This window comes from Anser cygnoides, chromosome 1 (assembly GCF_040182565.1).
Source record: "Anser cygnoides isolate HZ-2024a breed goose chromosome 1, Taihu_goose_T2T_genome, whole genome shotgun sequence".
In the NCBI taxonomy this organism is placed as follows: Eukaryota; Metazoa; Chordata; class Aves; order Anseriformes; family Anatidae; genus Anser; species Anser cygnoides.
The window spans coordinates 36,847,970-36,860,555 of record NC_089873.1 but is presented as its reverse complement, the minus strand read 5'-3'; the positions used below and the strand labels follow the sequence as shown (position 1 = coordinate 36,860,555).

At 42.7% G+C, this 12,586-nt stretch overlaps 1 protein-coding gene across 3 annotated transcripts in view; it reads right to left on the bottom strand.

Moving 5' to 3' along the window:
• Positions 1 to 440: 440 nt before the first annotated feature.
• SRGAP1 (SLIT-ROBO Rho GTPase activating protein 1) overlaps positions 441 to 12,586 on the bottom strand; it is a 151,509-nt gene continuing 139,363 nt past the window's right edge. For 2 of the 3 annotated variants that reach the window (XM_048065364.2, XM_048065365.2), the window contains exons 19-22: positions 6,513 to 6,693; positions 5,771 to 5,905; positions 5,299 to 5,644; positions 441 to 3,475 (exon numbers count right to left, since the gene is read on the bottom strand). In XM_048065364.2, coding sequence (XP_047921321.1) covers positions 3,098 to 3,475; positions 5,299 to 5,644; positions 5,771 to 5,905; positions 6,513 to 6,693 — 1,040 coding nt within the window. In that variant the 3' untranslated portion in view covers positions 441 to 3,097. Of the gene's footprint in view, positions 3,476 to 3,758; positions 4,022 to 5,298; positions 5,645 to 5,770; positions 5,906 to 6,512; positions 6,694 to 12,586 lie in introns of those variants that run through there. The other variant, XM_066992485.1, reaches the window with a different exon arrangement.

The following is a 12,586-nucleotide window of genomic DNA, read 5'->3' as shown; positions in this document are numbered from 1 at the left end:
AAAAAATTATTATTAATATTTCTTTTAAGCAAGGTTTGGAAATACTTTTCCATCTCCTCGTTTTCCCTCTGGGGAGTGGGCAAGTGGTGTCAGGGTGCCGGGTGAACCCAATGGGAGGTGGGGGGGGGGTCTCTGCAGGCAGGCATGGGGACAGGGCATGGCCACCCACGACGGCTTTTTCCCCCTACTGTGCAAGGTCAGGGGCTCTTTGCAGAGGTGGGCTTCGGAAATGGAGGGGCTTGGGTGAGCTTGGGCTGGTGCTCTGCAAGTTCGGGAGCATCCTGTGCGGGAAGAAGCACTTCGTCAGGCCAGGATGGTGCTGGGACCTGACGGGGTGGGGTGAGAGATGCTGGTTATTTTCTCTGTATGTGTAAGGTGAAGGTAAATCGGAAATCCACACTCGGCAGTATGGAGGTTTACCCATCGAAACTACACGCACAGACAGAACTATCTTCTTTATTATAAAGATACACTATGAGGAACAAACCTGAATGTATACTGAAGCTTGTAATGGTACATGCCAAAATGTACAGTACTATACATAAAAGTGCATTGTCACAACAGATTAACAGTACATTTCTCTTCCAGAACCATGAAGTATCCATGTTTTCGTTTGTTCTTCGAGGGTGGAAGGAATGCAATGGGAATGCAGCCATACACAAACAGGGAAGGATGCAATGGAAATGCAACAGTACAAGAGCAAGGCTAAAGCTCCTCTAAAATTTAAAGGCACTTTCACATGTACATACTACAGATGTACATTGACACAATTAGGTAACAGTCAACAAGCAGGAAGCTACCAGTACTGCGATTTATCAAACTTGACAGTAAAGGACAATACTGATTTGATTAGGTGTGCAGGAGTTACCCTTTAGTACGTCTGTAGTTGTATCGGTCTTTCCTGTTACATATCCACCTACTATACTTTTAAGTATCTATAATAACCATCAAACTACACATTTAACTGTGTGAATGCACTAAAGTGGATGCATTCACTAAATGCACTGCTTCTAATATTTTTTTTTTCTGCTAAACAATTTCTAATATAAGCATTATGGAGTCCAGTACAGTTATTTAAACATACAAAATTCCCTATGCAATTTAAAGATACAGGTACCCATCTCAATTATGCCAAGTAGGTTATTTTAGGAACGCTAGACTAAAACTGCACTCAAATGACAGCTGAAATTCCAGTTTGTTCCACTGATTTGAGGAGAGGGGGGAACTACTCGCATGTATCTTCTGGTCCCGAAGAAGTGAGCAGGCCCTACAGACCAGCGCTGACTGGGCTGGAGATGCACTGCTCGAGCTGCACAGCCCACGCTGCGGGATTAGGATTTTGCAGCTAACCTAGGTAGATTACAGCCTGCAGCTGGGGGCTGATGGGTTTGCAAACGCCAGGAAGGGTGGGAAGAGCCCTGACAGGTTGGCTCACCGGTGCAGTTCCTGGGATGCTTTTCACACCTGGGGCTTTGAATTACCTATCTACAGAGAGTAAACCACAGCAGGTGTAAGTTGCTCGTAAGTCTTAGCACCTCAGTAATTATGTCTGTCAAACGTCGTCACTACTCCTCCCCTCCGAACCTGAATTGTTTACGTACAGTGAGGGGGGCGACCTAAAGCTTTGCAATGGTGAGATCTTAAATAACGTGTGGAAAGACAGATCTTACTCAAAGCCTGTTGTGCTCCTCTAGCTGAACCACAGTGGATTTTTCTTCCATCTTCTTCACCAAAACTTGTTTTATGGGTTGGATGCTGGAAAATATATTCACAGAAATAATGTTATGCCTTACTGTTGCAATGTACGTTTAGCTCACGTGTAACACAGCCCAACAGCCGAGCACTAAGCGAGGCTGACAGCCTTCACTCACACACAGACACAAGGAAGGTATTTATTCCTGTCATTAAAATGAGGGGGGAAAAAGGTTATGGAAAACTTGAGTCAGCTTGACTCTAGGTGGTAGAAAATCAGCTGCCTGTCCTGCGAGTGACCCCTGCCCAGCTGGCAGGAGGCCGTCCGTCTTCGGAGCCCCTTTCTTGCTGCAGTCAGCACAACCCAGGGAACGTGCACGGTGTTTGCGCTGCGCAAGGCAACCTGCAGAGCTGGGTCAGCTCGAAACTCTGGCTATTACAACTCAAATCACGCTTTTAATTGGACACTGAGCAGTAAAGTCAATGGGAAACTTTGCTGAATTACTGTGTAGTTGATCCTTTTAATCGCCCATCAGCCTACCTAATGGACCAACAGATTCACATACTCCCCAGAGCCTGGCTCGCTGAACTACGAACTTTAAATGAATTTAGCTTTTGTGAAAAACGTGGTGTCAGGGAATGAGGGTCTATCTTTGCGGAAAAAGCTATTACAGCGGATGGCAAGAGGAGTTTCTGGATACTATCCTGGAGATGTGCTTTAGCTGTGACCTGAAATGATGCTTTTTTATCGGTGAGAGCAACGTGATCTCCAGATCTATTCAGCGCTCATCTCCGGTGAGACTGCCAACAAGAAAGCTAAAACTTCGTGCCAATTGTGAGAGTTGTGAGGGCTTTATTGTGTGTGTGTGTGTGTGTCTTAAATAAGACGTGGCCTGAGATGACTTAGACGTTCCACACAGACACTTAATCCTCACATGCTAGATTTCGGCTCTTACTAACCTGCTTGAGATTTGGTTTGGTGACCTAGAAATGAGTTTCCACTTCCCCCGATACCCCCTCCCCACCCCTTAGTTTTGTGCAGGATTTGGTATTACGTAATTATAGTAAGACTGTGAAATATGGTACAACGTGGCAAGCTGTTTGTGATCCGTGTTGATTTTATTACAAATGGTGCAGCATCAAGTTTTCAAGTAAGTCTACGTTGTGTTTTTTCTTTTTTTAATGATGCACAATTGTCCAGTTTTTCTTTTAATTGAAACCATACAAAATACAAATGCCCATGTTAATGTAGCTAGTTTCAGACAATACATTCAAAAACACTGAAAAACAAAGCCTCTCCAGTTATAAACATGAACCAAATGGTGTTATGGAGCCCTGACTTCTATCGTTAATCCATTCCTTTCCCTAGCATACCCCAGCCGGGCACTGTGGGTGGCTGAGCTTTCTACATTGTGCAAGATTTGTCTGCTGGACCCTGGGAAGGAGGGGAAGGCCCTATGCTAGGATTTGTTTTTGGAAGAACAATAGGTTTTGGCCTAAGAGCAGGAGGTTTCAGCTGCACTCCCATTCTAGGGGCCACCATGGGCTTGAAAGTACTCATGGTGTCACTGGAAGAACTAGTGCTACGGCGAATCTGGGGCTCAGAGCTCCGTAAAACTACACTATGGAGAGGGCTCAGTGACTCCGTGGAGGTGGCAGGGGTGGGGCTGTTCTTCATCTGCTCCAAGGTGTCCAGCACGACGTCCGGGGCGTGCTTCGCAGAGCTCTGCCGCTCCAGCTCGCGGAGCTCGTTCAGCGCCGTGTTCATCGTCTCCTCGATGTCCTGGGGCAGAGCACAGAGAGAGCGGCAAGTCACTGCAATTGCTACTGAACGCAAAGAGCAGGAGGAGCAGGGGAGGGCGTGGAAAATGCACGAGTTAATTTGCCAACCATCCTCTCTTCAACGAATATTAGAGTGTTAAAGCCAACTTGCACCATGTTTATTTGAAAGACACTGCAATTAATAAGATTGCAACTTTCACTTAACATTACAAAGATTTAACCTGTTTATGTGGCACTAGAGAGTCAACATTCATCTAAAGAGTTAAAAAATCAATTAAGCCAAAACCTGGAAGCCATTTTATTCAGTGACTGTTAGGACAATGGATATTTGTTTTGCAGCATTTTTAACTGTGAAGATTTCTGTCATCTCTTGGGTAATGACAGCTGTAAAGATTTTAGTCCATTTGTTATCTCTTAGTTGATTGCAACCCTCATCTACTTCCTCGGGTGTTCAGGATCTGTACTGCCTCATAGGGATTATGAGCCAGGTTTTGTAAGGAAGTCAGGCTTGTGTGTCTATTAGCTCTTCTCTCCTCCTGTTTCTGAGCTAAATTTTAAGCAGAAAAAAAAATTAAGATATCATTGTTCAGTGAGCTTTGCTAAGAAACTGTTTTTTTCTATCAGGATTTCCAGGACAAAGGATGAAAGAAAGCACCAAGACTAGTTTATTACTTTTCAGTGGAGTTGAGATATGACTGAGATTGATGACTGATCTGGTGTTCCCTGCTTGTTCACAGTAACTTTCATGTAAGTTAAACAAAGTTCAGATTCTTTCACTGCCAAATTATCACTAGTTTAGGCATGACAAAAAATAGCTTGAGCCAAACAGCGCTGTGTGTGGTTCAAGAAAGTAAATAAACAACTTAGAGTAAAACAAAACAGTAACAACACTTAGATTTCCTAACTCTCTAGTACATGTTTCAGCTTTCTGACCCAACCATGCCCCTTATGGCCCTCGTCAGAAGCAGAGTTTGAAACCAAGCATTGTCAGTACATTAAATTTTAAAACATGAGTGCCAGCGTTATTGGAAAATACTTTTGCAATCATACTGTACCCTCAGGGTGCCCCTAGTAATCACGTTATACCACCTAGACAAAACCTGGGTTTTGAAGACAGTGGCATCAATTTGTTCAAGAGCTCACTGGTACCAGCTTTGTACAACAGACCAATTTGATGACCGCGGTGCTCCCTATTCCGTCCTTCTCATCTCTTTGCTGCCAGGAATGAGACTGTTTTGGTGCTCACACAGGGACAGTATTGCCCATGATTTATGCTGGTGCAAATTCTTGCATTTTATGTTCATAGGAACAACTACAAGCATCAAATCAACATACTGTATGAACTACATATGAACTATATGAAAACTAAATACCCACAAGACTCTGGAATGTAAATCTGTGCTTTGAATGTCAAAGGCTGTTACTAGCCAGTCAAAGCACTCTTCTGCATACCGTAATATTCAGAAATAATTGAACACTAATTACATGCACGTTAGATTAGGCCTGCCTTCATCAGAGCACACAGATTTACATAACTGTTGTAATCATATATCATCCTAGCGGTGCATGTGGCAGAGACAATTTCATTATGGTATAAGAGGAAATAATTTCTTTTTATTGCTTCTGCAATGTCTATTCCCCTTGTGCTTCTCTATCCAGAATCCCTTAATGCATCTTCTTTCACATGCACTCTGTTTACAAAGCTAAGTAGGATGTTCTCCTGCACACACACACTCCTACTACTGCCTGTGCTCTGTGCTATGCTGTTCACTGCGATTTGCCCCTCAGAAAAGCGGAGAGAGCAGAAAAAAAAACGACACAAACCTGAGCTATTGACTCTGGGTCCAGTGGCTTATGGTCGTTGAAGCCTGTGTACTGACCAGACGATGTAGATCTTCTAATGGGAGGGCTATCAATCTTCTTCAGAGAGTCGTGCCTGCTGATGTTAGTGAGGCTGCCGTGCCCAGGCCTACGCCTCCTTTCAGGGCTGTCTGCATTGAGGTTGCGGTTTTGAAGGAGGGCCCTGGGGCTGCAGTGAGTCGCCAGGTTGGGGGAGCCCAGCTCCACAGAGGAATTAGAGAGGGGGTGCGGCGGGTGTACGGGGCAGTGACCGTCACTGCTTCTGCCGGGGCGTCTTAGAGGAGGTGGAGGTTCTGATCGCTTTCTTTGCCTGCACGAATGAAGAAGTGGTCATAGTACAAGTGGTAGTGACCCACCACAAGCACGTGGAGAAGTAATTGCTGTGTTACCTGAGCTGTGGGTAGTACTACTGAAAACCTGGCATCCGCAAGCTTACCTTCCTAAATACACGTCGGAGTGACGGTCAGTGGGAGAATTCATGTCCTTTGATGACGACTTGTCCTCAGTTATGGGTCCGCTGCTGGCCTCACTGTCAGCTTTTTGGCTCAGTGTATCAGAGAAAGTATCATCCCTGAACAGAAGACACACGGTGAGATAAGAGGTCAGTGAATTAGGTGTGACAGCAAGTATCTTGGCACTCCCAGATTTTAATCCCCATTAGGGAATTTCCTTAAGAAAAGCAAGCATGTTATAATGCACTGCAGCCTCTCCAGCTCTCCAAAAATCACTTATAGTCCTTCTGTTTATCGAGCTCTTTAAGTTTCTGTTTACATGCAACCTATATGTAAACAAGAATGTTGTCATCCTTGGCAAAGCACACGTTTAATACGGTTTAATATTGTAAAACAAGAGTTTCAGGGCTGCATTTCTCCAGTCCTTGCTATTCTGAAGTTAGCAGTTGCTGCAAAGAGATAGTCCAATGAAAATAGGTGCAGCAGCAGCAGCCATCTCTTAATGTACTGGGAACACGTCCATAAACAAAGCAGTTTAACCTACTAGTGACTTTTGATTAAGAGACACCAATTCAGGACAACAAGGACGAAGCCATCCTGCTTAGAAGGCAAAAATTTAAGCTATCTGAGCCCTCAAAGCACTGTCCCATTTGGAAATTACTTGTTAATTCCTTCAGTATGCTTTTATACCCCCCCAAGAACCTTGTTGTGCTAGACCCTGCTTACATATCCTGCACCACTATGTACTGGTGAGGGACAAGTCCGTCGATGCCGTTGTGCCTTCCTTCCCACCAGTCTTCAGAGGCTCGATGGTACAGGAGAAGGGAAGCTCCTTTTTTGAAAGAGAGTTCTCGTGCAGATCTTCCGACGTAGTCGAACTTGGCTATAGCTTCTATGGGCTCGCACTCTGGGTAGGGAGGGAAAAAGAGCAGTTATCAGATCCCACACAGGCATATCTGTATATTTGGGCTTCATAAAACCCCTCGATTGCATTTTCTCTGTGCTCACCCTTATTGAGCAGAACTGGCAGATCAGCTGAGCTAAGGCCGACTTCAAGCAGTGGTTATAATATGTCCCTTGCAAAGAAACACAAACAGCCTGTGCCCTGAATGTGAAACATCTGGGTTGCTTTGGAAGCTGCAGAAAACCTAACAGCAGACCCAAACGCTACCAGAGCTGCTGCTGGGAGAGAGGCCTCTGCCTCCTGCTGGAAGGGCTCTCTTGTGCCCGGGAGTGGGATGGAGGCGAGGTAACGAAGACCTCTGAAAATAACACAAACGACCTCAGATGAATAACTGGAGGTCTGAGGAAGCTGTGCGATAAAAGAAAAGTAAATGGGAGTGCCTTTAACATCTGCAGCAGCAAAGGAAGGAAGACAGGATTTCCTTCTGCATGAGTAAGGATGCACTGCTCTGTTGGACTGTGTTAAAGGCTTTAAAATCTTAAACTGATGAGATTTCTGTCTTTTATATGACAAGTGTGCAGACCTAGTGAACACCTCATGTTTTAAAATACACTGAAACCTAGTATTTGAATCTGCATTAGCTGCTTTTGACACCCTGTTGAGTAAGGTGAACAGCTCGAGACTGCCTAAGGATGCAGGGGCAGTCCTGGCGTGGCTGGAAGCTGCTCCGGGCAGTTCTGCCTGCTCCAACATCCCAAGTCCCTCTGGTGTCTGCAAGGGACTCTGGTATTTCCTAAAGTCAAATATGGATTACAGCAGTCCTGGCCAATCTCCACGCGGTGTGGCAAAGCCTCTCCATCAAGAAGTAATAAAGCAGCACTTTTTCTTAAAGCCTGGTTTTAAAGGATATTCAAACAAACAAATGAACAAACAAACAAACAAAGACATAACATTGTCTTCCTTCGGTATTTAAGCAAATTCATCCCGATAGTGGTAATGGGCCCTATCCTGTAGCCTGTCCTTGGTTCAGAAACCTCCTGATGCCAGTGAAGTGCAGGCATGCTCAGAGCTGTCCCCAGACACCAGTAAAACGGCTGTAGTATTAACGTCTAGTTTTTTACACACAACACCAAAACCACTTTAGCCCAAACAGATTATGATTTGTTATCACAGTCTCAAAATACAAAGAAAAACCTGCAAAATACTGTCCTAAAAATTGCATACACTGTTGGTTTGAATAACTCAAAGTAGAGCCCCTGAAATGACAAATTTCTTTATGTAACCAGAGCAATATTTAAGTGGAAATTAACATCTGGGCTAATGACCAGCATAGCAACTTTCTGTCTGGTGCAAATTACAATCGCCAAGGCTGTAATTCCCCGAAGAGCCAGGCGTGTAATAAAAGCCACTGTCCCTTTATGACAACATTTCGTGCGGGAATGTCTTTTTAAAATTAACTTCATCCTGCAGTATGCAAATATAATGACAATACCTTTATTGAGGCTATAGTTTGCAGCTATTTTTAATAACTTGCCCAACCTGCAGAAGGCTGTCTTGTGGTTTGCTGCTTACGCAGCCGTGTTAAGAGCTCCTGTTAGTGATGAGCTGCAGGGGGTTTAGGTTAGCCAGGAGCTGTAAAAACAGAAACTTTCCAGAGGTGGCACACAGGGGTACGGAGAATTCACTGTCACACATGCAAATATAAAGCACACTGGAAGAAATGACTTTAATTACATAAATGCAACTATTCTAGTAATAACATCATTAATTCTTCACAATGCACCACTGCTGGATGGCTCAGTGACAGATATTCCCTGGGGTGGGGTGGTGGTGATAGTTTATTTTATTTTTAAATGTTTTTAAGCAAAGGCAGCGTAAAAATGACACAGATGGAGACATTCTGGAAAACTTGGAAAACTTTAATGCTGCTGTATATATTTGTGATTTATTCTAATATACGATCTTGTTTTCATTTCTAGCTACTCTGTATCTAACAGTACAGATGTGACAAAGCAATTACAGGTATGGAAAGACATTATTGCCATGGGAAGATAAAGTAAACTAAGTGTGCCTGTTTATCTTGCATCACGTTTTAAGAGAGAAATATTAAATTGAATCGCAATAATCTAATATTGATAAAAGGAAATGCTGTTTCTATACGTATCGTGCATGCTGCTTGTGGAATTCTTTATAGGAAGGTATCACTGAGATCAGGTAAAATTAAAAAGGACAAGACATTTGGATGAGCACGCTGTTTTCAGATGGCAGGTATGTTGTGGGCTATGGAAGAGCGGGTCACAAATTCAGAAGCATAAGCTCCCAGCTTTCAGAGTGCCAGGCACTCACTAAAGGCTAATACGATAAAATGCAAAAAAAACCCCACACCACCACCAACCAAACACCACAAAAAAAAAAACAAAACACAAAAAAATCAACAACAACAAGAAATCCCACTTTCCAGCAAGAAAACCCCAAATTGCCTAGACCTATTTTCTTTTGGCATTCTCTGAAGTTAACTGATGATGGCCGTGAATACCGGGCTGACTGAGCTAAGCTGGCTCCTTATGGCATCTCCTGTTACTCTGCTAATTTAAACAGGCCATACAGTGTCCCACACTTGAGCATTCAGGTCTAAATGTCTTTTTACTTACAAACTAATGGACTAAATTAGAAATCTCTCTCTCTCTCTCTCGGTAGTATTACACAAATGTAAGTTTGGCACAGGATGGGAGTCTGTCTCCTGCATCCCCCATTGCCCGAACCTCAGTACAGACCCACGTATTTTCTCAGATGTCTGAAGGAAGTCGCCCCATTGGAAACAGCTGCATGAACTGGTTATGTACGGATAATGATGTTATTTTTGAGACATGTTTGTTAGATTTTGGCAACAAATTCTGCTTCTTCGCGGAGGAACGCTCAGTAAATCTTACACGGTTTTATTAATGGAACCAAAAATAAATTCAGACAGGTTTTACTATTTTGAAAGGGGCATTTTCCTTGCTTGAATGTTCCTGTTACATAGACAGAACTTTCCTGTAGCAAACAGTATTCAGATTTTACATCTTACATAGCAATTCACCTTTTTATAGGTCAAGCCTGAATAGTTAAAACCGAAGTACCATGACAGTTACTCCTAGAAATAAATGCATTTTGAAAAGCTAAGCCGTTTAATATCAAGGTTACTGAATGACAGGCGAGCATTTTTCAAAAAAGCAAAAGTGATGAAAGCTAAATTTGGGATCTGTATCTTGAATTCTGCATGGTACTGAATTGTAATGTCTGACAGAAAAATTGACAGCTTGGAGGGAAATGTAATTGCACTGCTCTGTCCATACCTGGGGGCATTTGCCTACAACAGCACGGAGTATTTGGTGACATATATGATCTCACCAGCTCTCATCTCTAGTGATTCAGGCACAGGAATGGAAGTGAAAAATTAGGACAAATTGAAGAAGTGTAGGAAAAGCTTTAGGGACTCTGTTAATCAGCCAGCTTTGTTCTCACTTTTCACTGATGCCCCCGAGTTTTGTTATGATTATTACCACCATTTGATGATACGTTATGCTGTAGTGGGCTTAAAAACCAAGGTCGGACTGCAAGTAGAGCTGTCCTGATCCAAGAGCTCGGGAGAGCAGGACGGACATAGGACACATAAGTGCTAATTGTAACGTTGCAATTGGAGTGCCAGATGTAGTATTAGCCTCCCTCCAGAGGCGACAGCATTAAGGTGTCACGAGGCTGCCCACTGCACCTTGGGGCACAAGGAGCAGAGGCTGAGAGGGGAGATATCCCCCTGCGCTTTTCAGGGGGGTCGCTGTTGCTGTACACTTCCTCAGTTACCCCAGACGCACGCTGCCTGTTGGGAATACGGTACATCCTGAAATCCCCCAAGAAGAAGCTAGCTCCCCATCTGCTTAGCCTCTTCTGCACCCCATCAAAGAACAGCAGCTTTGCAATTTCCAAGTCGTGTCGTCAGGACAGCAATTCTCTGACTGGGGAACAACGAAAGCAAAGCGATGTTGCGAGGCGTTGACAGAAGAGATTTGTCCATCACAGCATGCAGTGCTGAAAAGCAGTAAAAATACTGTGTGTTGGAGACACGACGGTAGCTTATAGCCTTCCATGTCCCTGTAATTTTTGTTTGCAGCAGAACTACCATCTCAGTTTTTACCCTATGTTTATGAGCTATCTATGAACAGTCTGACAGTAATTGTATGTATGTTTTCCCAAGAGAAATGACCCATCTGTTTAACTTCCTCAGGAAATTCTCATTTACTTCCTTTGAAAACAAATCTGGTCACCCTTTCTCATATGCCTCCAATAAGAATAAAAATTCTCCAGCAAATTAAAGGCAAAGGAAATATTCTAAAAACTCCTTGAGCAAAACATAAACAACATCCTTCATCCGTTGAATCTTTACTGAAGAGGCACTTTCAGGTAGATGTTCTGTAGCAGAATTACAGATATATATATATATATATATATATATTTGTGCCTCAGCTTGAGTACAAATGTTCTGAACTTCACAAATCAAATTTCATTTCCAGATTTAGGAGAAAAAAGAAACTGTTTTTCTAAATAGGGATACTTTCTGCAAATTGAAAAAAGCCTGTAAACACAGTAAAATGTATCATCTTCTCCTTCCCTCTTCCCTTTCCAGTGATCAACAAATATATGAAAACAAATAGCCTTAGGAAAAAAAAAAGACAACTTATATGAATAAAATTAAAGAGTTATGAAGTATTTATATGCTCAGTTGTAAGTTCCAGTTGTCTTTTCCCTGAACTTCCAGATGTTACCTCTGTAGACATAATACATTTTTTAATTTTTAAAAACTCTGTTTGTTCTGTAAATTGTAATTAAACATTCCTAGCACTACTTAAACAGAAAATACAGATGGGTTTATTCTAGTAGGCACAGAGAGATTCACTTGCAGTTTAAGTTTATACAGCAAGTAAATCTTTACAATAAGTATAGTAGAAAAATAAATCCTTTAGCTTTTGATCATAACCTCTGGATTATGTTTCAATAGCCCTGTAATTCCTACAGGGCTAGCTGTTTGATCGTGGTTATGTACAGAACATTTTAGCATAAATCTAATCAGACTTTCAACATTAAAAGAAATTTACACAATCTGCTTCTTCCATCTCCTAACAGGGTGAAATGCATAAGGACCGTGTGTGCGATCAGTACAGCAACAACGCCGCACCTCCCCTTCTCTCTCTCCACATAGAACTGGCAGCGATGCATCCAGCTTATAACCAGTGAATCAGTCACATTAAACCACCAAAATACTCCAGACCCTTTAGTGGAAGCTTTCTTTTTGCCCATCACAGGTCAGTCAGCGACTCCCAGGAGACTCAGTATGTATGCAGACTGCACAATTCTCACCTATTCTCACTTCTGGTACCAAGAACATTTTTAAAAAGGAATTGTCCAAAAAATCACATGAATATATGTGTTGGAATATATGTGAGATGGTGAATGCATTTAATTTAATGTCTACAGACAGCAATAGAAAAGTGATCTGTTATAAAAGAAAGCTCCTGTCCATGGAAAAGAACGGGCTAAAGCTTGCAGACAGAGAACTGAAGGCCAACAGAGTTTTGTATGCAGCCCAGGCTTGTTCATCGTTATCTTTGCAACAGTATTTCCCTAGATTACAAATATTTTTGTGCTCACGACTAGTTTGCTGTAAACACAAATGTCTGCTTCCTTTCAGCACTGAATTGATTAAAAAGGTGTGATGGGGCAACTACAGTTAACTTGCTCGCTAATCTGGTGAACAAAAAACCATGTATTGAGCAGCTCAGTCTTTTAACAGAACACCCTTCTGTTGACAGCTCTTCTCTTCAGGGTTTGTCTCCATCAAGGACACAGGTGTAAGTAATACAGG